The 27,242-nt window shown below is 46.8% G+C and overlaps 1 protein-coding gene across 1 annotated transcript in view; it reads left to right on the plus strand.

Annotated features, from left to right (window-relative positions):
* Positions 1-383: 383 nt before the first annotated feature.
* LOC148523618 (transient receptor potential cation channel subfamily M member 7-like) overlaps positions 384-27,242 on the plus strand; it is a 166,757-nt gene continuing 139,898 nt past the window's right edge. The window contains exons 1-9 of the mRNA XM_088472824.1: positions 384-564; positions 6,290-6,414; positions 6,498-6,669; positions 10,648-10,822; positions 10,911-11,034; positions 18,785-18,857; positions 20,438-20,538; positions 20,642-20,776; positions 22,901-22,954. Of these exons, the coding sequence (XP_088328950.1) occupies positions 399-564; positions 6,290-6,414; positions 6,498-6,669; positions 10,648-10,822; positions 10,911-11,034; positions 18,785-18,857; positions 20,438-20,538; positions 20,642-20,776; positions 22,901-22,954 (1,125 nt within the window). The 5' untranslated portion in view covers positions 384-398. The remainder of the gene's footprint in view (positions 565-6,289; positions 6,415-6,497; positions 6,670-10,647; positions 10,823-10,910; positions 11,035-18,784; positions 18,858-20,437; positions 20,539-20,641; positions 20,777-22,900; positions 22,955-27,242) is intronic.

The following is a 27,242-nucleotide window of genomic DNA, read 5'->3' on the forward strand; positions in this document are numbered from 1 at the left end:
GACATCACTTGTGATGTCAGTGGGGCTGCCCCCAGACGGTAGGCTTTCTCATGGGAACGCCTCCATCTGGGCAGCCACCCCCCCTGCCCGCCCACCAAAGGGGGCGTGCTGTCACTCAACATCGACAGCAAGCCCCCTTTGGTGCGAGACCCAGAGTGACGGATTGCCCATCGCTATCCGGGTCTCGCGCATGCGCTTGCGACCGGGTCTGAATCAGGCTCACAGTTTAGATTGGGGCACACCAGACAGAAAAGTTACTGTGATTGGTACTGTATACAAAAAAAAAAATTAAGTGATGTTAAAGTTTTATTGATGTGATTATCTAATGTTATGGTTACCTTTACTTTTAGTATGCCAGATTATCAAATGACAGTAAGATTGAAGACATACTTCATCTCATGGTCAAGGAATGGCGGATGCGGCTCCCAAAACTGGTTATCTCTGTACATGGCGGGACACAGAAATTCGACCTAAACCCTCGTATTAAAGAAGCTCTGTCCAGGGGATTCGTTAAAGCTGCCGTGACAACAGGAGCTTGGATATTGACAGGGGGAGTCAATAATGGTAACTGACCAGACACGTATAATAATAATTTTTTATCTATTCATTAATATTTGGCACTAGCATATTCTACAACATTTTACACATGGGAAGAAATAGGAATAAAATAAGATTGGGTGATAAAAGACAAAGCGGTAAGAGGGCCCGTGGTTGCAAGCTTAAGGCCCCCACACACAGTGCGATTTTTTAAATGAATTGGCCGTTTTTGACAAATCGTTTAAAAAGTGTAGTGTGTGGCCATGATAACGATGCCGATGCGCACTCACGCTGTCGCTGATCAGTCGCTGATCAATTCTATCTGCAGAAAGATATCGACCGATCTTTAACGATTTGGCACGTATCGGTTCCTGTGTGTGCACGATGAACAATATGATGGACGATTTGACGTCACTGATCACAGTATTTTTAAATGTTCCAGCAGATGCATTGTGAGGTTGTTTACTGCCAGACGATATATCGTTGATGATTTGCAGTCGTTAACGATCCTTCTATATCAATTGGTAGGTTTGTACAATCGTTCCATGTGTAGGCACAATATCGTTTGTCAGGGAGTGTTCAGGAATTCAAGGGAAATCGCAAACAAGATTGGATCGTTTGCAAATCGTACCGTGCTTGATACGTGAGGTTAAGTACGACATATTACATATTGGTCCAGTCATATTACAATGGGAAAAGTGCTTAAAGGAGTTGTGATTCATTAACTCAGCAATATTGATTTGGAGGTCAGAGGTTTGTTTGAAAATAGAAAAATAATAGGTAACAGGTAAAACAGCTCCGGGTGGTTAGGAGGGTGGGACGGTAATTTGATAAGCTTGCCTGAAGAGGTGACTGCTCAGGGAAGGCATGAAGGTTTGGAGGCTAGTCTTGTTGTATGAGATGACATTCCACAGATTTTGTACAGAGCAGAAGCTGTGAATTGGCAGATATTGTGAAACATGTGAAGAGGTGAATGGTGGTGGCCTTTGTATGTTAATAAAAGTATTTTAGAATTGGATGAAATGCAGGTAACCAATTTAGGGACTAACAACAAAGAGTAGCATTAGAATAATGTTTTGTGAGGAAAATTAGCTTAGCCGCTTCAGGGCCCCATTTATTAACAAAGAATAACCCCTTTAGCGCTTTCTAAAGGGGTTATGTCATCCTTTCTGTATTTAACAAACATCGGTAATCTAAGATTAGTGCTGTTTGTCACAGCATCGCTCTCGCCTTCTTGGTGGCAAGAGCGATGCGTTCCCCATTGCCGGGAATGTGGACCCGGTGCTGCCCTTCTAGCTTCAGCGAAGCCTTCCAGGCACTGCCGGGGGTATGCAGTCGGGAAGCCGGCGGACATAATTCCGACGGCCGGCTTCCCGACTGCTGCATACCGGCGAGGGTTAAATGACTGGCGTCTACATCTAGATGCCGGTCACTTAACCAACGCTGGGAGACCGGCGCCCGGCATCCCGATCAAAGTGATCCCGGGCGCCGCTGTGGACAGCCGCCGGGGGGGGGGGCAGGGTTAGGTTTAGGGCTCCCGACGAGGGGGGGACTTAGGGTTAGGCACCCCCCCCAGGGGACTTAGGTTTAGGCGGCGGGGAAGGGGGGGGGGTTAGGTTTAGGCACGTAGAGTGGGGATTAGGGTTAGGCACCCCCTAAGGAGGGTTAGGGGGGGAGGTTAGTATATACTTGCATCCGACGGTAATTCATACCGATTCCCTGCCGGGTCCCCGTGTCATTCACATGTGCAGATGTCGCGCATACGCATTACACAGGAGCCCGTCGCTGGTAGCGTTAGGCTGCCAGCAGCCGAGTAGAGGACCTCGCAGAGGAGCAGGACTTCGCTGGACCTCGCCGGAGCGGTAAGTATTGATAAATACCAGTGGCATTTTCGTTTGAATCACAGTGACACAAAACGATAGATGCCACTGGTAGTTACGTTCATTTATAAATGGGGCCTTCAAATAGCTGTTTATTAGAACAGCAATAAAGAGGAAATTAATGTCTTGAATGAGATATGTGTGTATCCTGGAAATGTTCGTCAATGTCAGTAACAGGATTTTGATACAGATTGGGTAGGGGATTAAAGGATGCTAAAGGATGACACCTACAGCAGGCTGTGAGCCTGAAGGGCACCAGACATAGAGATGTGAGGTACATATCTTCTGTTCGCTTTCTTTTGGCTCAGTTAGCTCAGTTTTTGAAAGATTGATTTTGAGGTGACAAGATGAATTGTCAGAAAGATATTATGCAATGTGGGACAACATATATGGTAAGAGATCCAGGGGTAGATGTATCAAACCTTTTAAAGAGGACAAGTGGAGAAGTTGTCCCTTTTAAAGTTAGAGGATAATTTGGGAATCAGTCACATACAGTATAGATGATATTGAAATCCAGAGGAGTTTTCCCAGAGAAGAAGTATAGATAGAGTAGATTAAAATAATTATTTGATAAGTATTATTATTTATTTATAATGTACCACAAAAGGTCCCCAGCACTGTACAAAAGAGCATACAGACTATGAGAACAAGCTCAGGACTCTATATAAAAGACATAGGGAATGGTGCATTTGTATGAGAAGAGTTGGGTCAACAGCAGAGAGATCCATGGGAATTAGAAGTGGGCATTGGCCTTTTGCTTTAGGAGTGATCAAATCACAGGCCCTGATTCAGACCCACTCGCAAGCGGCTGTCCGCTCGCAAGTGGGTCGATGGTCTGCACTGAGCATGCGCACGACGGAGGGAGCTCCGTCGTGCGCATGCGCCAGACGCGACGAGCGAAGGAAAGTCCTTCGCTCGTTGTGTCTGATCAAAGGGGGCGCGCTGTCGATGTTGATTGACAGCACGCCCCCTTTGGTGGGCGTGCCGGGGGCGTGCCTCTCTGACGGGGGCGTTCCCACGGGAACGCCTCCCGTCAGAAGCCGGCCCACTGACATCACTAGTGATGTCAGTGGGAGTGATTTTGGCTCTGATAGAGCCAAAAACACTCCGGGGCTTGCGGTTGAAAACCTCAACCGCAGGCTCCGGCTCGCAGTTTCGATGGTCGCGATGGTCAAGACCATCGCGGCCATCAAACTGTACGCTCGTATAGGCTGTGGGTGGTGACCCACAGCTATACGAGCGTCCAGGAGGACGCTCCATTTTTATGGAGGGCGGCCCTCATTCAGAGCGTGCGCTCTGCTCAGAGCGTACGGCTCTGAATGAGGGCCACTGACCACAATAGTTATTACAGTCTGGGAACAAATACATGATGATTGTCCAGTGGATTGTGTGAGAATGAAAGCATATGAGCTGAGCCACATGAAACTTGGAGGGGAATGGAAACTAAAACCCTAACACAGAGGTTCCCAAACTGGCTCAAGGCTCCCTAACAATCCAGGTTTTGAGGATATCCATGTTGACCACAGGTGAGTTAATTAGTACCTCAGTCAATTTGACTTAACCACCATAGCTCAACCATGGATGTCTAAAGCCTAAGCTGTTGGGGTGCCTTGAGGACCGCGATAAGGAACCTCTACCGTAGATGTAGATGCCATCTATAGACCTAGTATACTATACTTCATAGATTCTCAAACTCAGTCCCCCGGACCCTAAACAGTTCATGTTTTCCAGGTCTCCTCACAGAATCACAAGAGAAATAATTAGCTCCATCTGTGGATCTTTTAAAATGTGTCAGTGATTAATGAATACACCTGTGGGAATTGGTATGAAATACCGTCGGCCGCAGCAGCCCGACAGAAGCAGAGTGCGACGCAGCGGAAGCCCGACAGCGCTGGAAATCCCGATCGTGGATAGGTAAGTATCCACTAACCTAACCTAACCCCCCTAACCCTAACCCTCCTTAGGGGTGCCTAACCCTAATCCCCCCTCTAAGTGCCTAACCCTAACCACCCCCTTCCCCGCTGCCTAAACCTAAGTCCCCCGGGGGGGGTGCCCTAAACCTAACCCTCCCCCCCCGCGGTTGTCCGCTCGCGGCGCCCGCCATCACTACGATCGTGATGCCGGGGCGCCGGTCTCCCGGCGTCGGGGAAATGCGGGCGTCTACATCTAGACGCCCGGCATTTCACCCTTGCCGGTATAAGACAGTCGGGAAGCCGGCTGCCAGTATTTAGGCAGTCAGCTTCCCGATTGCCTCCCCACCTGTGCACCTGCTACTAGGTGAGCTGGAAATGTGAACTGTTTAGGGTCCTGAAAACCGAGTTTGAGAACCACTGCTATACTTAATTGGTAAAGGACAATAGTGTATAAGATTTACATGCCAGCCTTTAAGTCAATTCTACATTTCCTGAGTATTTTGAGTGGGATCCGGAGAGTAATTTTTTTGTTAGGTTTAGGGTTAGGCACTTACAGGAGAGTTAGGCACTTACCCCCACAGTTAGGGTTAGGCACTTACCCAGACGGTTAGGGTTAGGTTTTAGGGTTAGGCACTTACTGGAGGGTTAGGCACTTACCCAGACGGTTAGATTTTAAGGTTAGGGTTAGGTTTAGGCACTTACTGGAGGGTTAGGCACTTACCCCCACAGTTAGGGTTAGGCACTTACCCAGACGGTTAGGGTTAGGCACCAGGAGGGGAGGGTTAGGGTGTAGATTAGGGCTAAAAAAAAAAAAAATTGTCGACCGTCTTACATGTCGAACTTTAGTGTGTCTGACTTTTGTCCCTGTCTAACTATTGATTGTCTAACATCTGGTGTCTATCTAGACATTGTCTAACTGATTACTGTCTCTCTTATACCACAGCCATTTTGAATATGATACAGCTAGTACTGAAACATAATTCCATCTACAGACAGGTGCATCACCCTACATGAGATTCAGTGTAATGCAGGGGTCATCTGCTAAGAATTCCAGGCACGACATAGATAACTTCATCTACGGAAATATACTGTATATATATTCTTTGAATTGCATGTTTTGCAATTATTGACCTTTATTATTAATTTATTATTACTAATAATTTATTATTATTATTAATAGCCTTTATTGAACTATCCACAAGAGTCTCTGTCTCATTGGAGAATCTTATAATCTGTTTAGCCTACCAGGCTAATACACTTATATACTGTACTAGGGGTTCATTTTGTCATAAGTATTATTCCTAATTACTACCCAGAATTGCTTATTACTGGCTGCATCCCTGAACCATTATTGATCTCCCATCATAAATTTACAGTGAACCAGGTCATTCTTTTTCTTGCACTTCAGCATGTGGGAGTTCCCGTATTCTGACTGTATAGATTACCATATATAGTACAAGGCAATTACCTGTTCGTCTTAAGCTGGATACACACCTGAATGATCTGGCTACGAGCCTATACAATTTAACGATACCGTATATTGTGCCCGCACACACACTGTGTGGTCTATCGTGTGACAGCACAATATATCGCTACAGTATTATGCTAGCGAACTGCATTGTACGTCACAACATCAGATGGGAAGATGCGAGCACACAATTTATCAAACAAATGATGAATTGGGTGTGTACACACAGTATGATGGCCGTTGCAATCTATCATATAGTGTGTACCCAGCTTAGTCCTGAGTTATCTATAGTGTTATGTCCCTATAACAGGATGCCCTCCATATGTTTAGATTCTGATGATGAACTCACATAATCAGGCTGTTCAGTAAAATAATTTCCATTATGGGGTGACATTGTCATTTAAACAAAAACGTTGCAGTTTGACAGTATGTGCCAACTCCTTAATATTAAGAAGAATTGTTACATGTCTTTGTTTTCTTGTTGAATATAGGAGTCACCGAACACATTGGAGATTCTTTGAAGGAACATGCTTCCCAGTTGTGCCATAAGCTCTGCGTTGTCGGAATAACCCCATGGGGTATAATTGATGGTAGACAAGATCTTATTGGAAGAGATGTAATGCACCTACATTTTTAACTTTTAATCTCGAAGTTCACTTTTTATTTTTCTATCTTTCATTGTGCTTTATTTTCTACAAGGTTGTAGCTCCATACCAAACTCTGATGAACCCTCTCAGCAAGTTCCATGTCCTCAATAGCCTCCATACCAACTTCATCTTGGTGGATGATGGCACGGTTGGACGCTACGGAGCAGAAGTTCACATACGAAAAGAGTTAGAAAGTAGAATCTGTCTAAAACAAATCCATGCAAGTGAGTATCTCTGAGATTTTAGTAGATTTTAAAATGAAAATGAATCTCTGTGGTGAGTTAATCGTTATTTATATACTGTAGCTTGCGCTGCGGAAAATGTGTGCGCTATATAAATAACCGATAATAAATAAATAAAATAATAAACTTTAGTAAATATACCCCTGAATCTCTGTATTAGTTTGAGTTACAATACACAGACAGGAGAGACGTTCTGGACATCGGCCTGATTCAGAGTTGTACTGTACATTACCGAAATCGTATGCTGCAAGTCTTTATTCGCAGTGTGATTGACAGGCAGGGAACGTTTGGGGGAGGCAACAGGGAGTGTCGGCTGAAAACGCAGGCATGTCCTGACCATTTTAGGAGGGTGTCACATACTGCGTCTTCGATCCTGTGCGCAGAAAACATGGCTCTGGTGTCTCAGTCATGGCGGCCATTCTGAGTGACCATAGAATCACTCAGGAGAGCGATGTTTGCCTGATCTGTGTCCGATGCTGCGTATGTGTACACAGTTGCAGAAAGCTGTGATGACTCAGGTCGGCATCTCAGTCAGGCCCAGCGACAGGGGGGACTAGGGGCACACCTGTGCCGGGCCCCGAGGTTCTGAGGGACCCCGAGTGCTATGGAGAAAGAAACGTGACCTCTCTGCTGCGGGTCCGCGGCTTGTGTAAAAACTCCCCCTCCTGCATCGCCCTGCCGGCCAGTCTCTTACTTGTACGTAATGTACACTGTGTGTGGGCTGTGGCCGCTGGCGGTGGACGTCGGATGCTTGCACATAACATTATGCGCAGCGTCATGACATCATTCTCATGATGCTGCGCCGGCCCTCCACCCTGGCCTCCTTTGACATCTACCCAGGAGCAGGCACCAGGCTCAGCAGGGAGTCCAGCTGGACAGGAGCCAGTTAATCACCGACACCCGCTGACTGCCGGCACACAGAGAGGCAACATCCACCTGTAGGGTCTGGCTGGGCTGCACCGTCCTGCCCTGGTCCTCTACTGTGCACTGTCTGTCCGGGTAAGTCAGTTACATGATTGACAGACAGTATTCATTTTTACTAAGATTGACAGGGCAGTGTGCCCCCCTAATTAATTACACATATAGGCAGCCTATATATAAATATAGACCTATCTATCTATTTTATATATATATATATATATATATATATATATATTTATATATACACACACATACATATATATATATATATATAGACAATATGCCGTCAGATCTGGCGGATTGGAGCGATATCTCTGGCACATTGTCTAGGACGGTGGTTCTCAAACTCGGTCCTCAGGACCCCTCACAGGTCACGTTTTGCAGGTCACCCAGCAGGTGCACAGGTGTATTCATTACTCACTGACACATTTTAAAAGGTCCACAGGTGAAGCTAATTATTTCACATGATTCAGTGTGGAGACATGGAAAACATGCACCGTTTGGAGTCCTGAGAACAGAGTTTGAAAACCTGTGGTCTAGGGTATATCCGTCATGTTGCTGATGAAGCGCGCTCCCACGCATCATCAGTGACATCCTCCATAGGTCCTGCATGCAGGTCAATGGCGATATAGTTAGCGGGACCATGCTGTCGAATGCAGAATGGCCCTGGCTGTCACTGCTGGCAAGGGGTAGGGGTCGGGGTCGAGGGTGGGGGGGGGGTGCAGAGATATCTGAGTAACGGGCCCCAAGATTTCTGTTGCCAGCCCTGATCTCAGTACGAGTCCCAGCTGCTGCTATTTTTGCATATCCACAGCTATGACAATCGCAGCTGCGGGAGCATTAGGGTACAACTCTGCATCACATAGATCTATCTGTGAAAAAATCTATTTACAATTTAGGACAATCTAATTTTGTGTCAAGTTCAATGAAAATGAGTTGTAATAAGTATATTACAGTTAAACAGTAATAGATGATGTCTGATAAAGTTTCTTCCAATGAGGGGGAGTTAATGAAAACCTTTCATCTGCATCCACCTCTTGCTCTTATAGGTAAACTTACTAAAGGTCAGATTTACGTTGATTTGAAAATCGTTCCCAATCAACCGACATAGACGGGATTTCTGACTACAAAATCCGCATATTTATCATCTGTCAGGTTTCAACTTCAATTGATTTTGCAGGTGTAAATGCCATCACTTTGAAGGCCAATAGAAGGTCAAGCATGATGGCAAACCCATCCAAATAAGAAGCACTGCACAGATCACTATGATCTGGGAGCGAGGTAATGTGTAAAAGATAGATGTAATATTAATCTCTACAGTGGAACTACAGGTCCCAGCAACCTTGCCTCGGCATGCCAGCACTTGGAGAACCACAAGTGCCAGCATGCCCAGACATTAAGTGCCCGCTGGTATCTGTAGTTCCACTGTAAAGAAAATATAAAAGAAATGACAGGACGCACACACCCTTTTTTTTTGTAACCCATCATACTTACCTACTCTTTGGATGTGGTCGGTTTTTGTCCATGTAGTAGTCCAGGGTCTTGGTAAAACAAAAAAACACAGTGACCCGAGCCATAACAGACATGCTGTACAGGAAAATAGGGGGGAAGACCGTTGTGGGACCTCCCTATTTTCATATAACCAGCACCAGGCTGGAGGAGCTGGGGGGATTACACTATAGCAGGAAGACACACAGAGTGGAGTCCCCCTGCCATAATGTAAAACCAGCCCGAACTGGTCAACTCAGGACTGGAAATCCTCAGACAGTGGGGACCCCAAAAATAAAATGGGGTCCCCTCTCCTGAGGATCTACCAGCACTGGGCTGAAAGCAGGAGTAATTGTGTAAAATGTAGAAATAATATTGTTCTTTAAAGTGGGATTACACGTCCCAGCACGCCTACACTTGTAGAACCAGCAAGCTGGCTCCTGTAGGTCTCACTGTAATGGAAATATTAAACTAATGACGGGACACAGACACACGACTGTGTTAACCCTTTATTAAACACATTTACTCTTCAAACTTGCTTATTCCTTGGATTGGCTAAGAGCCAGACACTCTCAGCCAATCAGCGGATGGTTTCTATGGCAGCTTCCGCTGATTGGCTGAGAGTGTCCAGCTCTTAGCCAGCGGCAGTTTGGGATGGAAAACCTGCCCAGGAAATTTCTGGAAGCAGTCCTAATGGTGAAAGGTCATTTGAAGGGGCAAAGTAATTCCCTCATATGTTAAATATTAATCTTAGACATCTATAGTAGATTTTCATCTCCTTTAATTTTTTCTGACTGCAGGGTCGGCTCCAGGAGGAGCTGCGCCCTTCACAGGAACAGGACTGTGTCGCCCGTTAACCCAGCGTGCCGAAGCCATGCGCGGCTGACAAGAGGGCATGGTCTAATTACCATAGGTCACACCCCCATACGTTATTTGGGGGCACACTTCCCATTTAATGTCAGGCTGGGGAAGAGCCCAGCACTCCATCCTGGAAGCGCTGCAGCCAGCCTGACAGACATATGGATCAGCCGAGGCCGGTAGGCAGGGTGAGCCGGCCTGGCAAGTGGAGAATGGGACCAACCCAGCGGGAAATTTCCCGCTTTCACGACGGCCCTATCTGCCCCTGCTCTTAGCCAACTAGTGCTTTCCCCTAGACTCCACTGACAGTGATCCATGTGAGAACTGTCATTTCAGGCTGTGTCACTGCATGTCCATCAGCGGTTTTTGGTTTTACCAAGGTCCGTGGACTACTACATGGAGAAGGAGAATGAGCACATCCAAGGAGCAGGTAAGTATGAAATGTGAGAGTTTTTTTCTTGTAACCCTAAGAAGCCTGCACAGATCATAGTGATCTGTGTTGTGCTTCTCCTAAGCTCGCCTGCCACAGGAATGTCTATTATTTGGGGGTGTTTTTTGGTAGTTTATGGTTGGTTTTCAGTTGCTTTACAAACCAATGGTTAGTAAATCTGAGTGCTTTTATATAAAACTTTCGATTGTTTGTCCGATGTTCTTATCTAAAGTGTTCTTTTATTCAATACCATATTTCTTTAGGGACTGGCAAGCGAATACCTATTGTGGCTCTAATAGTAGAAGGTGGACCCAGCACCATCCTCACAGTTTTTGATTATCTTCAGCAAAGTCCTCCAGTGCCAGTGGTGGTGTGTGAAGGGAGTGGCAGAGCAGCAGACATACTGGCATACATCTATAAGCAGACAGAGAGCAAAGGGTAAGAGAATCATTTGGATCAGCTGATATATAATGAAGAAGTAGTCACCATTGTTGAGGTACTCTGTTAATATTTTGCTTATTCTTAGGAATCTTCCAGAAGGCACCGAGCCCGATGTTATTGCCACCATAAAGAAAACACTCAGTCTCAGTCAGTCAGAAGCTGTACACATGTTCCAGACCTTAATGGCTTGCATGAGGACCAAGCACCTAGTGAGTTTCGTAGTCTGCCTACTTTAATTGCCTTTACTATACAGCAGTGTTTTTTTTCTTATTTATCAAGGCTATTTATGGATATTGTATATTCTTTTTACCTGACATATTTCACATCTCCCAGTGTCCTGATTTAAGCGGGAACTCTGTAATCATCAATAGGTTAGGTTCATATCTTCCTTAGCTGACAGGGCATCTATCAGTGGTGAAGTTCCATATCAGCTAGGATGTGACAGAACCCCAGCTTCGATTCTGTAGCGGACTCCAGGCCAGGATCAGCAACAGAAATCATGGGGCCTGGTACACCCATTTATTTAGGGGCTCCCCATACCCAGGTCCTGGCAAATACAGGCCAGTCGCTTGAGAGTCTGCCTTACCTATATGTGGTTTCTCTGGGGAACCTCTGAGCTCCCACAGTGTCCCTCCATGCCCCACATTTACCTTATTCTATGTCTGCCTGTGGAGATTCCTCTGCTTGGGTGTCTTTCCATGGTGCCGCGCACTGCACTGCGCCGCAACAGACAAAAAAAACCAGTGCAATACAGCTGCTCCCCTCCAGATAGACCCCTTACTGCTGACTGCATTGCTGCCAGGGGCTGGCAACTTTTAGGCTGGGGCGGGGGCGGCAAACACAAGCACGTGGTCCCGGCTTGTCTATGGGGGAAAAAAAAGTGACAGAAAACTAATATGTGTATGTGTCAGCGCCACAGCTCGCCATGCGCCGGATTCTCTCATGCCTCTTGACTCCGCCGGCAACTTGATTCTTGATGAACTTAACCTGAGCAGCATGGGGGCTGTTATTCGCTCCTTTGCATATATAGTATATTTTTTTACTCACTAACATACACATGTGCTCCCCATCCCACACTGTTCTTCCATATACCACTTTGCTCCCCCATATAACACTACACTCTCTCATACCTCATCACACAATGTGCTCTCCTACAGGGGCGCTGACAGCTGCGACAGGCCATGCCCCCTTAGGATAAAGAACAATAACAATAATTAAACAAATCATTTTTGCAGCTGAGCGCCAGGGAGAGGGTGCTGTGAGCCCCTCAGCCTGACGCAAAGCCATGAGGGGGCGCAATCAGTGTGATCTGTCCCCCCCCACAGGCATAGATAGGAGACTGCTGCGGCTGCAGCTCAGCAGCTACGAGCAGTATCCCAATGAAGCCCAGCACACAGCAGCGTGTACTGGGCGGGATGCAGTTATTATGCCGACAGACGGGTTGCTGGCAGTCAAAATACTGATGCCACAATCCCGCCGCACGGGCATAATGCCGACGCCAATATCCCGACGGACATCAGGATACCGGCGTCAGCATCCCGACTGCCAGAATCCCGAACATCCAGACAGGGGGTAAGTATGAAGGTAAGCCGAGGATTGGGGTGGTTAGGATTAGGCATCCCCCCGTGGGGACTTAGGTTTAGGCACCCCCTCCCGGGAGTGTTAATGTTAGCGTGCGGGGAGGCGGGGTTAGGGTTAGGCACCCCCCGCGGGAGGTTAGGGTTAGGCACCCCTCGGGAGACTTAGGTTTAGGGTGCCGGAAGGGGGAGTTAGGGTTAGGGTGCCGGAAGGGGGAGTTAGGGTTAGGCACCACTGGGGGGACTTAGTGTTAGGGAAGATTAGGTTTAGGCACCACTAAGGGTGGGTTAGGGGAAGGGGCAGGGTATGGTTAGATTACTTACCTAGTCACGTCGGGATCTCCTGCTGTCAGGCTTCTGGAGGTGGTATTTGAACCGGCGGCTAAATAGCCGACTGTGTTTCAATACAATTCTGTGCTGGGCTGCTGTGCAGTAGGAGGGAGGAGGGCAGTGCCGGGGCTTCTCCAGCAAGCCCAGGCCCTTGGTAATTAGTACCCACTCAGCCCCCCTCTCGGCACCCCTGCTCTCCTATCCCCCATTGTGCTCCCCCATCCCACACTGTGCTCTCCCATCCCCCATCCCACACTGTGCTCTCCCGTCCCCCATCCCACACTGTGCTCTCCCGTCCCCCATCCCACACTGTGCTCTCCCGTCCCCCATCCCACACTGTGCTCTCCCGTCCCCCATCCCACACTGTGCTCTCCCGTCCCCCATCCCACACTGTGCTCTCCCATCCCCCATCCCACACTGTGCCCTCCCATCCCCCATACCACACTGTGCCCTCCTATCCCCCATACCACACTGTGCCCTCCTATCCCCCATACCACACTGTGCCCTCCCATCCCCCATACCACACTGTGCCCTCCCATCCCCCATACCACACTGTGCTCTCCCATCCCCCATCCCACACTGTGCTCTCCCATATTTCACACTGTGCTCCCCAACCCTATCCGCACACTTTGTGTTCCCCCCTCCCTCCCAGGCTGCACTTACCTACAAGGCCAGCCAGAAAGAAAATGCCCTGGGCAGTCTTCTGTGTTCTTACAGACTCGGGCCCTCATTCAGAGTCGATCGCAAGAAGCGATCGCTCACTCTGAATGAGGGCGGGCACCTCTTGTTTTGAAGTGCTGCCTCCAGGCCGCAAGCTAAGCTGTGGGTTACCACCCACATCTTAGCTTGCGATCAGGGTGATGGTCGCGATGGTCATCACCATCGCGACCATCGGGGCTTACGACCAGACCCTAAGATTGGGTCTGGGCACTCGTAAGCCCCAGGGAACTTCCTGCTCTGTTTGACCAGGAAGTTCCCCACTTACATCATCAATGATGTCAGTGGGCCGCCCCCAAACGGCAAGTGTTCCGACTGGAATGCCTCCATTTGGCCGGGCACGGCCCCGGCCCGCCCAGCAAACGGGGCGAGCTGTCACTCAACATCGACAGCTCACCCGGTCTGCTACAAGACCCCTATTGACGGAGCGACCATCGCTAGCTGGGTCTCGCGCATGCTCACGATGGAGCCGGCTCCATCATGCGCATGCTCTGTGGGGACCATCGACCCGGTTGCGAGCGCATCGGCGCTTGCGACCAGGTCTGAATGAGATCCTCAGTGAGAGTCCTAGCTCCTCTGAGTCTGACTGCAGTCTGCTGTGTTGCTGAAAGTTGCTGCCTGTGTCACAAATCAGTATTCCGCAGGCAGCTGCTGCAGTGCTTACTGCTAGGGATGACCATCGACTATTAATGATTCATAATCATCGATGGTTTGTTGCCGATATTGAATGTTTTTACCATCGATGGGGAGAACCAGATGGTTTCCCTACATCGATGGAACAGCATCTAACTGAATGGTGCCGGGACAAGGTACATTGCTCCGTCCCCGACACCCACGAAGCCTCGCTCCCAGGTTCCGATTTGCCCCGTGGGCCAGTAGTCAAAGAACAGGGATGACCATCGGTTGGTGAAACCATCGATGGTCATCCATTGTATAGTTGGTAACCATCCATGGCCACTTACTATATCGCCATAGATGGTAACACCACCGATTGCCATCCCTACTGACTGCTGCTTGGCAGGACTGGAGAAGCAGAGCACTGGGACAGGAGCGAGGCTGCCTGATGACTGCTTGGATCTCTCAGCCAGTGATCTGAGTGGACAGTTCAACTTATATCAGACTCCTCGGATCACTCGCTGAGAGATCCAAGGAAACATCAAGCAGCAACCCTGCCCCCACCGCAGTGCTGACCTTCTCCTGGCCAGTGACACAGACCGTAAAAGACAGGGCCGGCCTTGCAGCTACAGTACATGTGTATGCAGCATGCGGCTGCAGTTAAATTCTATTGGCCCGGGTGGCAGATGGCACCCTTCCTCTCGGCCCTACCCGCCACTGGACTTGCTGTTGCAGTGATAAGCAGGGGCCCGTAAATGCCTCAACCTGCTGATCGCAGGCAGTGGTTACACTCCAGGGGCCCCTATGATTTCTGTGCCCAGTACAGTTGTACCCCTAGGCCCCCCTATCGCCGGGCCTGCTATAGGGTACCTGGATACTAAGTGCAGCTCTATATAAGTCACGTTTCATACATGCAGCTTATTAGTCAAGTATCTGTATCATTAGCCTCACTGCATTGGATACATTTGTAATCAGAGATCAGGTTAGTGTTATTGAGCAAGAAAACATAAACAGGTGTGCTTATATGAACAGGTCAAATGAAAGCTAAAAAGAAGAAAAAAACTATGGGCCTGATTCAGACCCACTCGCGAGCGGCTGTCCGCTCGCAAGTGGGTCGATGTTATGGACTGAGCATGCGCACGACGGAGGGAGCTCCGTCGTGCGCATGCGCCAGACGCGACGAGCGAAGGAAAGTCCTTCGCTCGTTGTGTCCGATCAAAGGGGGCGTGCTGTCAATGTTGATTGACAGCATGCCCCCTTTGGTGGGCGTGCCGGGGGCGTGCCTCCATGACGGGGGCGTTCCCACGGGAACGCCTCCCGTCAGAAGCCGGCCCACTGACATCACTAGTGATGTCAGTGGGAGTGATTTTGGCTCTGATAGAGCCAAAATCACTCCGGAGCTTGCGGTTGAAAACCTCAACCGCAGGCTCCGGCTCGCAATTTCGATGGTCGCGATGGTCTCGACCATCGCGGCCATCAAAAAGCACGCTCGTATAGCCTGTGGGTGGTGACCCACAGCTATACGAGCGTCCAGGAGGACGCTCCATGAAAATGGAGCCCGGCCCTCATTCAGAGCGTGCGCTCTGCTCAGAGCGTACGGCTCTGAATGAGGGCCTATGTTCAGATTGAATTTCATGTAGAAATAAAAACATTAATATAATTTTGACTGCAAAACACTTTAGTCTCAAGCTTAGTTATCAACTTGTCTAATTAGCCATCATTAGTTAGATCTAAGAACATAATATATACTGCGCTGTACTCAGTGTCAGTGAATAGAAAAGTGTCTATACACAGCTGGTTCACTTGATAAATAATTTTACAAATAAAATAGACACAAAGTAATTGACATATAAAAACAATCAAACAAGGTTAATCGACACAATGATCCATAATAATAACATGCAAAATATAAATATACAATGTAGCATGTTGGGAAAAAGCAGCTAAATGGAAATCATTTCGAATCTATGACGATATTCCTGTTTGTAATTAGTGGGACAGATCCTTTTTGTCTTTGATGGCGTCGCAGACAAGTTAACTATAACTCAGGGGCGTCACAATGGGGTGCAGGCCGCACCAGGGTGTCACCCTCGGAGGGGATGACACCAAAATGCCAGCTCCTCCTCAGTGACAGGAGCCGGGTGCTGTAGTGTGACATTCTCCTGTCACAGAAAAGGAGCCGACAGTCCTGGCACTAGCCTCCGGGGGCAGCCCAGCATCTCCAGGGATGCTGGGCACACCCCCAAAGTGACACTATCGGGATTTACTGATAGACCACCGCCCTTTGTTAGGCCCCACTCCCTTTTTGGGCACACGCGGGGGGCTATATAGTGTGCACCGGGTGTCACCTCTGCTATAACAGTAAAGGTGGTGCTCTTGGGGTGGCAATATTGAAGTTTCTACAAGTGGTACTCTTAGAAATTAATATAGCAACCTCAGCCTTGAACATACAGTCAGGTCCATAAATATTGGGACATTGACAGAATTTTCATATTTTGGCCTCTATTCACCACCACAATGGCGTTGAAATGAAACAAACAAGATGTGCTTTAACTGCAGACTTTCAGATTTAATTTGAGGGTAATTACATCCAAATCAGGTGAACGGTGTAGGAATTAAAACGGTTTCTATATGTGCCTCCCACTTTTTAAGGGGCCAAAAGTAATGGGACAATCAACTCAAAAGCTATTTTATGGACAGGTGTGGGCTATTCCCTCGTTATTTAATTATCAATTAAGCAGGTAAAAGGTCTGGAGGTGATTCTAGGTGTGACATTTCCATTTGGAAACAGTTGCTGTCGACTCTCAATATGAGATCCAAAGAGCTGTCACTATCAGTGAAGCAAGCCATCATTAGGCTAAAAAAACAAAACAAACCCATCAGAGAGATAGCAAAAACATTAGGGGCCTCATTCAGAGGTGGTCGGAGGATGCAAGCGGTCGCTCAGAAACTGGGCGACCGCTTGCATCCTGACCAGCCACCTCTGTTTCGGTCGTTAGGCTGTGGGTTTACACCCACAGCTCTAACGACCGCTAGGGTGATGGTCGCGATGGTCAGAGACCATCGCGACCATCGGGGCTTACGACGAGACCCTAGGGTAGGGTCTCACTTGTCGTAAGCCCCGGAGAGCTTCTGGCTCTGTCAGAGCCGGAAGCTCTCCACTGACATCACTAGTGATGTCAGTGGGGCCTCCCCCAAACGGTAGCTGTTCCCATGGGAACGCCTCCGTTTGGGCTGCCACCCCACAGACCCGCCTTCCAAACGAGGCGAGTTGTCAATCAACATTGACAGCTCGCCCCCTTTGGAAAGAGACCCGCTACAACCGGCACTGTCGGTCGTAGCGGGTCTCACGCATGCGCACGAAGGAGCCGGCTCCCTCGTGCGCATGCGCACTTGACAAACATCGAGGCGGCTGTGCGGTCGTAGACCATACGGCCGCCTCTGAATGAAGGCCTAGGTGTAGCCAAATCAACTGTTTGGAACATTCTTAAAAAGAAAGAACGCATCGGAGAGCTCAGCAACACCAAAAGACCCGGAAGACCACGGAAAACAACTGTGGTGGATGACAGAAGAATTATTTCCCTGGTGAAGTAAAACCCCTTCACAACAGTTGGCCAAATCAAGAACACTCTCCAGGAGGTAGGTGTATATGTGTCAAAGTCAACAATCAAGAGAAGATTTCACAACAGTGAATATAGAGGGCTCACCACAAGATGTAAACCATTGGTGAGCCACAAAAACAGGAAGACCAGATTAGAGTTTGCCAAACAACATCTAAAAAAGCCATTACAGTTCTGGAACAACATCCTATGGACAGATGAGACAAAGATCAACTTGTACCAGAGTGATGGGAAGAGAAGAGTATGGAGAAGGAAAGGAACTGCTCATGATCCAAAACATACCACCTCATCAGTGAAGCATGGTGGTGGTAGTGTCATGGCGTGGGCATGTATGGCTGCCAATAGAACTGGTTCCCTTGTATTTATTGATGATGTGACTGCTGACAAAAGCAGCAGAATGAATTCTGAAGTGTGTCGGGCAATATTATATGCTCATATTCAATCAAACGCTTCAGAACTCATTTGAAGGCGCTTCACAGTTCAATGACTCGAAGCATACTGCAAAAGCAACCAAAGAGTTTTTTAAGGCTAAAAAGTGGAATGTTATGCAATGGCCAAGTCAATCCCCTGACCTGAATCAGATTGAGCATGCATTTCACTTGATGAAGACAAAACTGAAGGGAAAATGCCCCAAGAACAAGCAGGAACTGAAGACATTTGCAGTAGAGGCCTGGCAGAGCATCACCAGGGATGAAACCCAGCGTCTGGTGATGTCTATGCGTTCCAGACTTCAGGCTGTGATTGCCTGCAAAGGTTTTGCAACAACGTATTAAAAAGTGAAAGTTAGATTTAGGATTGTTTAGTTTGTCCCATTACTTTTGGCCCCTTAAAAAGTGGGAGGCACATATAGAAACTGTTGTAATTCCTACACCGTTCACCTGATTTGGATGTAATTACCCTCAAATTAAATCTGAAAGTCTGCAGTTAAAGCACATCTTGTTTGTTTCATTTCAAAGCCATTGTGGTGGTGAATAGAGGCCAAAATATGAAAATTCTGTCACTGTCCCAATATTTATGGACCTGACTGTATACTTTTATATAGATAAATGGTGATTTTAGGCTAGATATGTGTTAATCTTATGACTATATTTGTATTCTAGATAACAGTATTTCATGCTGGGCCAGAAGAACAGCAGGATATTGATGTTGCAATCCTCACCTCACTTTTAAAAAGTCAGTATTACTCTATATCGCCCTTTCTCTGTGGTTGGCAGTTCCTCGCTGTGACCCTACTCTCTTTGCTATAACGTTTTATGATGAGCAATGTGTTATAACTTATTACACAATATTAGCTCTATATACAAGGTTATTGCCACTCATTTAGAGCTTTATATTATTTTATTCTTCATTTTACTGCTCCCTAACCTGCTGCTTGAGGTTACTACATTATAGCCATAAGATACCTGGTATCCCCCATGCAACGTTCTTGCATTGCAAACATGGGGCTCACTCATTTACCAATGGGAGCATAGAAGGACATCGTTTTATGATATATGCACAGTATACACACTAATATTATATATGTGATCATGTGTACCTTACTGTAAATTATAAAGATTTAATCATCTGAAAGTACAAAGCCTCAGGCCATTTATTAAGTTATGGAATGTGATGTAACTTATAATAGTTTTCTACATTATTCCTTATAATACACCAGTTCTTAAATTGGCATATACACAGACTGCCAGACACACACATTTTATACACAGAATATTTCATCTAGGTTCTCTTATTAATTAATTAATGTATTATTATAGGAATGGGTACGTAATGCCAGCTGTCGGGATGTCTCCTTTCAGAATACCGACAACGCCATCCCGATGGCTGGTACCCTCTGCCTTTCCCCCCTCTAGCCCTCCCTTCTTGTAGCCTAACCCTAACCCTCCCCACCCTGCACCCTCACTCACCCCCCCATTAGTGCCTTAACCTAATCCTCCTCTTTGTGCCTAAACCTAACCTTCCCCCCTTAGTGCCTAACCCTAACCAACAACCAGTGGTGCCTACCCCTCCCCCCTAGGGGTGCCTAACCCTAACCTCCCTTCCCAAAAAAACCTAACCCTAACTCCCCCAAAACCTAACCCTAACAATGCTCCCTAAACCTAACCCTAACGATGCTCCCATAACCTAACCCTATCCCCCATCCTCCCCAGCAGCTAACGCTCTGGGCGCCCCAAACTGACCTCGTTCGGGCTGTCATCCTTCGGCATTCCAGCATCGGGATTAAGATAGGCGTCAAAATACTAGTATTTCGACGCCTATCTTAAGTCCCTTGTCGGGATTTCAGTGTCGGTATCGAAACCGCCGGTCTCATAACTACATCCCATTATTATAGTTATAGCTCTTGCCCCATGCTACATTACACTTAATACACCAGATGCATCTGATTTAGGAGGATTAGCCTTTGATACTGAACTGCAATTTTCATGTCATTACTCTCTGACCTTGGCATCATGGATCCGTCCCACATACCTAGAGAGTATGTATAATGGTGCCATTATGCTGAAGCCAATGAGTTGATAAAAGAAGATTCTGGAGTCCCATACAGATTTTCTTTACAGAAATGACAGTCTACAAAGTACATAGACATGTATTATACATAAATAAAATATTATTCTCCAACCTCATGAAACTGTAGGTTATCTTCAATAATATAAGAAATTAAAATACAAAGAATAGTCCCTGCATTAAAATGTTGAATTTTGCCGATTTTTACAATATGACTGTAAAGCTCTGTGTATCATCATTCTGTTTAGGTACTAATATGTCTCCATATGATCAGCTGGCTCTGGTACTGGCATGGGACAGAGTGGACATTGCCAAAAACTATATTTTTGTACATGGACAACAGTGGCTGGTACGTAAACATGGTTTAAACTCTATTGAAAAATATGTGATGGTACAGAAAATAATATTCATTTTAAAAATAATTAATATATAATATATATACTTTCCCTCAGACAAAACCTTTGGAACAAGCCATGTTGGATGCACTTGTCATGGACAGAGTTACATTTGTCAAACTTCTCATAGAAAATGGAGTCAGCATGCACAGATTTCTGACAATCCCCAGGCTGGAGGAATTGTACAATGCAGTAAGCACTGGTGATGGGTAATAATTCATTTCATAACGTACAGATGCTCAGAACGCTATGACAAAATATGTATGTATATAACTATATATAAGTTGGTTTATAAGAATTACAAGGAAAGGTAGTCATCTGCATTTGTCTTATCAGAATTGGTATGATACAGCCGCCGGTTCAAATCCCGACGCTGGAAGCCCAATCATTCAGGATCCCCCTTCCTCTTACCCTAACCGTCCCTTGTTTGTGCCTAACCCTCCTCTCCCCAGGTGGTGCCTAACCCTAACCCCCCTTCCCACACCCTAAACGTAACCCTCCCCAGGGGGTGCCTAACCCTAATCTCCCCACGGGGGTCCATAAACCTAACACCCCTATCCCCGGAGAAATTCTAATACTTACCCGGATCCTTACATTTGTTATTCTAGCGTTCAGAATGCCGACGCCGGTATCCTGATCTCATTTGGGAAAGCGACGCTGGCATTTTGCTTGGTGTCTGGATTCCGGTGTCGGTATATCATTGTCCTGGATCCCATCCGCCGGCAATTTAAACGTATGCCGTCTTATCTACTCAGAAATTTGAGTTTACATTAACTCATAAAAAATAACCAAAAAATATCATATCTTCCTGTTATATTAAATGTAGCATGGCTGTCATATACTGCTTTTATTTACTACCTTATTGTACTAAATTACATAATACTATAATGCAATTTATGCATGTCTCCAGTGAACTAGATATAATGATGTTATTATATACTGTACATCGCTGTAATTAATGAGACAATATTGTAGAACATTTTTAAAGCAAACCTGGAAATATGTAGAATGATCATTTCTTTTATCAGAAGATTTTGTGAGGTTGCGTGAAGTGAATGTTTAAGGTCCCCTCCATAACAGTAATTATTTCCATAAAAAATGGCAGCATGAAAACCTACACATAGGTAAATAAGACTAGCTTATTATTATTGCACAAATGTACTCTTTGTGAAAGCGCATGGAGATCAGCACCTGTGAAGGAGCAAAGTTTGGGAGGACTTCGGTATATCACGTGATTGCACGCTATATCGTTTAGTGTGTGCAGGTGAAGTAATGTCGTTCCACCAGTCACCCTGTCAGCCAGGAAACACATTGTACTGATGTATGCCTTTTGGTGGTTAATAAATGATTTATGATCCATTAATAATAGAGACACATACAACCAAGCCATATTTATTTAATTTATTTTTAAATTTACATGGATGATATTTATAACATATTTCACTTCATGAAGTTTTGATCTTTTTAATAATACAAATAAAAGTTATATTTTATAAGGATTTATTAGTGCGCCAACAAAGAGGACATCCTTGTTTTCTCTTTTTGTCAATTCTGATGTATGCCCGGCCTTAAGGTGGGTATCCACTAGACTATATGCACCATGAGCGATATCAGCCAGTGTTTCCCCGGCAGTGATGTTCTCAATGTCATTAAAGTCATCAATCACGATATCGTTCAGTGACATCACCCTCCCTCATCCCCGTACTTGCAGAACCTGACGATATCGTCAGGTTGCAAGTATCTTTCATCGCATGGTTGCCCTGCAGCCATGTGATAGAAGATGTTGTCAACAACCAGCGGGAGCCTGCATCGCTGGACATTGATGGCATATCCACTGGACGATATTGCGGACGATGAACGATAACGATATCGTTCAATTCGTCCAATTTATCGTCTAGTGGATACGCGGCTTTAGTGTTCCAGGGTATAGACTATAGAGGGTGCCTGAAAACAGTATTAATGACATTGTGTCACTCTTTCAATGACTTTATTTGCACTGCAGGGTATACTTATAACGTTCCGGCCACTGACATGAAAGGGCAGCATTTTCCTACCTGTGAGTGGAAATGTGGTGCTGGATTATGAGGTTATAGCCCAGCACACTGCCATTCACTGCTAAGAAGCTGACAGCTACTGAACCTTCATATCATTGGCTGTCACATAATGAGGGTGCACCACAGTGAAAATAAAGGCACTGAATAAGTGACAGTATGCATCTTGCATAGCATTTTAACAAGTTATTTTGTGTATTTGAACAGCATCTACATAAACCTCCAGTCTATATGAAAAGAAATGTGCTCTTGTTCCTCTTTTCAGACTCCAGATGCCAGTAAAGACATTCTCCTACACCTTATCCAGGATGTCAAGAAGGTAGCTACAATATATTTTACAATAATCATGTAACATAGATTATTGACAGAGCTGTTGGTCTGAATGACAAGTGCAAGAATTTCTTCATTTTTGTGATTCCTTTATATTTTTGTAATGTTGGTGGCAGTTCAGGCTGATCCATGGCCAAAACCAATGCAGCTTCCCAGAGCCGGATTTAGACCTCATAGGGCCCTAGGCAAGATACCGGTTTTGGGCCCTCCCCTCCCTCAAACAATCCAATGCATTATATTTTCATTCCTGATACATGTCCCTGTACAGCACTTTGAAGAAAAGGTCCACCTTGGAATGTCGGCTATATACAGTATGTATAATACATTTGATTATTTTCTAGCTTTCACTAAGCTTTCTCAATTTTGGCCCCACTGATTGCCCCCTCTAATGCTCTCACTGCCAGTACATTCCATATCACACTGACTCGCTGCCCTCTCAAAGCAATCACTCACTCAACACACTGACCTCCATCCCAGCTCACTTATAGCACCCCCATAGTACAATGAGCCCCCCACAGCACACACACTAACCTAGTTACTGCCCACCATACAACACCAGATACTTCTCCCTTCACTGTAACTTCACAGCACCACGTACTGACCCCTTCAGTTGCTGTCTTATAGCACAGCCCTCCTCTCTCCTTACAGCACAGCACCCCTCTCTCCTTACAGCACAGCACCCCCTCTCTCCTTACAGCACAGAACCCCTCTATACTCACTGCACAGACCTCCCTCCCCTCACAGCATAGACCCCTCGGCAGCAGAACCCTATTCCCTCAGCATATACCCTTCTCCCCTCACAGCACAGACCCTTCTACCCTCACAGCACAGACCGTCCTCCCATCACCTCACAGCACCTTTCTCCCCTTACATCTGCCGGCATTAGCAGCAAATAGATAGGCAGCATGAGTAGAGGGATGCAGGTGAGAAAGGATAGTAGCTCCCAGATACACACTGAAAATACATTTAGTAGAGGGGGAAATGCAGGTTATTGGCATCATTCTCAGGGTTGGATTGGGATGGAAAATCAGCCTGGGAAATTTTTGGAAGCAGCCCTAAGTGGGTAGAGTCTGTTGAGGGGGCAGGATATTCCCTCCTCTTAGGGCCCGATTCTGAGTCGGAGGCAGCAGCGACCTTCCAGCGACGCAGTCTTTTGCTGCAGTTGCATCTGACTTTATGCTAACGCAGCTGCAAAATCATGGAATGGGTTCAAAACATGCATAAGCATCCCACCATCGGAGATGAATGCAAACCATTGGGTTTACTTTGCTATTCTCTAGTAAACAGTATGGTCACCTAACTTTCCAACCCACAGTACAGAGGTGACAAGGACAGGACAGTGTGGATAGAATCAGGACAGAGGTGACAGGAACAGGACAGTGGGGGTAGGGGAGACAGGACCAGGACAGAACAGATGGACAGGAGAGTGGGGTGCAGGTACAGGACAGAGGTGACAGGACATATGCGACAGGTCCAGGACACCATTGACAGGGACAGGATAGAGGTGACAGGGACAGGACAGTGGGGCAGGACAGCATTGACAGGACCAGGACAGAGGTGCAGAACTAGGACAGAGAAGACATGGAAAGGCTGAGGGCCAGGACAGAACAGAGGAGACAGGAGTTAGGGGTAACAGGGCCAGGAAAGAGGCAACAAAGCCAGGACAGAAATGTCAGGGCCACGACAAAGGGGACAGGGAAAGGACGGGGGTGACAGGGCCAGGACACAGCAGAGGGGACAGGAGAGAGAGGTGACAAGGACATGACAGAGGTAATGGGTGGATAGTAAAATGGTAGTGTATAGATCACCTTCAATATTTGTACCTGGAAGTGATGTGGAGTGAGGGCCCATAAAGGCCACATTTCGGGCATGGTGACTCGCTTCTCTTGCCACGCTTCGGGCACGGTGGCTCGCTTCTCTTGCCACAGGTTTATATTCCCCCTCTATGTTCACGTGGATAGCAAGGAATGACGTTGGACAGTAACTGATGACGTCAAGGTACAAATACTGAAGGGGATCTATCCACTACCATAGTAAAACTGTTGGCCCACTGACCCTACCCCTCCTGTCATGGTTGTGACATCAGAAGTCCTTCATCCCAGCTTACACACTTCAATATCTTTGACATCACCTAGCTTCTGGGGAATGTAGTTATATGCGGATGTAGTTATATCACCAGCGGATGGGAAGCCTGCTGTCCATATACCGATGCCGGAATCCCGAACGTCCAGACCTGGGTAAGTATGTTAGTTTCCCCGGAATGGGGGGGTTAGATTTAGGCACTCCCAGGGGGAGATTAGGGATATGCACCCCCTGGAGAGAATTAGGGTTAGGCTACGGGGAGGGGGGTTAGGGTTAGGCACCACTGGGGGGAGTTTAGGGTTAGGCACTCCCTGGGAGGGTTAGGTTGGTTTAGGGTGCAGGAAGGGGGGGGGGGTTAGGGTTAGGCACCACCGGGTGAGGCCAGGGTTAGGCACCACTAAGGGAGGTGTAGGGGGGGAGGGTTAGTGTACTTATCTTCCCTGTCGGGATCTTCAGTGATCGAGCTTCCGTGTATTCAGCCGCCGGCAAATCATATTATATGTATGTATGTGGTGTGTGTTTGTATATAATATATATATATATATATATATATATATATATACATACACACACACACACACACACAGAATGTATATATATACATATATATTTACACACTCATATATGCATGTGTGTGTGTGTGTGTGTGTGTGTATATATATATATATATATATATACACACACACACACACACACATACATATACATATATATATATATATATATATATATATATATATATATATATTAGGGGTGAGCGGGTTCGGATTTCTGAAATCCGAACCCCCCCAAGCCCCCCCCGATCCGAGTCCAATCCGAATCAGGCTCGACTTTTCCCGCCTGACTCGGATCTGAAATCGAGGCAAAACGTCATCATCCCGCCTTCCGAGTCTCGCGGGTTTTGGATCCTATATAAGGTACCCGCGTCGGCGCCATTTTCTCACTCAGCTGTGGACAGTGAAGAGGGAGGGTGGGAGTTAGGGCTGTGTAGTGTAGTGTAGTGTAGTGCTGCTGTTGTCCACTACTTCAAAGTCCATAGGGGCTGGCTGTGTTGTGCTGCTGTTGTTAATAGGGGCTGTGTCCACTACTTCAAAGTCCATAGGGGCTGGCTGGACTGTGTTGTGCAGTCAGTTCTCCATAGGGGCTGTGTCCACTCCAAAGTCCTGTGCAGTGTCCCAGTCCTAAAGGGGTGCTGTAGTGTTGTCCAGGGGGTGCTCTGTCCATCAGGGGTGCTCCCCCCAAGTGCTAAAAAAATAATATATTTTCTGTGTTGTGAATTGTGTGCGCAGTAGCCGCATGTGCATCAACAAAGTAGTGCCAAGCGTGCGCCTGTGTCATAAGTAAAGGGCCGGCTGGCTTGACCGTTAAAGGGTGCTGTAACCCCCAAAGTACACTCCAGTCCAAACCAAAAAAAAATTATTTTCTGTGTTTGTGAATTGTGTGCGCAGTAGCCGCACGTGCATCAACAAAGTAGTGCCAAGCGTGCGCCTGTGTCATAAGTAAAGGGCCGGCTGGCTTGACCGTTAAAGGGTGCTGTAACCCCCAAAGTACACTCCAGTCCAAACCAAAAAAAAATTATTTTCTGTGTTTGTGAATTGTGTGCGCAGTAGCCGCACGTGCATCAACAAAGTAGTGCCAAGCGTGCGCCTGTGTCATAAGTAAAGGGCCGGCTGGCTTGACCGTTAAAGGGTGCTGTAACCCCCGAAAGTACACTCCAGTCCAAACCAAAAAAAAAATTATTTTCTGTGTTTGTGAATAGTGTGCGCAGTAGCCGCACGTGCATCAACAAAGTAGTGCCAAGCGTGCGCCTGTGTCATAAGTAAAGGGCCGGCTGGCTTGACCGTTAAGGGTGCTGTAACCCCCGAAAGTACACTCCAGTCCAAACCAAAAAAAAAATTATTTTCTGTGTTTGTGAATTGTGTGCGCAGTAGCCGCACGTGCATCAACAAAGTAGTGCCAAGCGTGCGCCTGTGTCATAAGTAAAGGGCCGGCTGGCTTGACCGTTAAAGGGTGCTGTAACCCCCGAAAGTACACTCCAATCCAAACCAAAAAAAAATTATTTTCTGTGTTTGTGAATTGTGTGCGCAGTAGCCGCACGTGCATCAACAAAGTAGTGCCAAGCGTGCGCCTGTGTCATAAGTAAAGGGCCGGCTGGCTTGACCGTTAAGGGTGCTGTAACTCCCGAAAGTACACTC

This window comes from Taudactylus pleione, unplaced genomic scaffold (genome assembly GCF_031769625.1).
Source record: "Taudactylus pleione unplaced genomic scaffold, aTauple2 ptg000129l, whole genome shotgun sequence".
NCBI classification, from domain to species: Eukaryota; Metazoa; Chordata; class Amphibia; order Anura; family Myobatrachidae; genus Taudactylus; species Taudactylus pleione.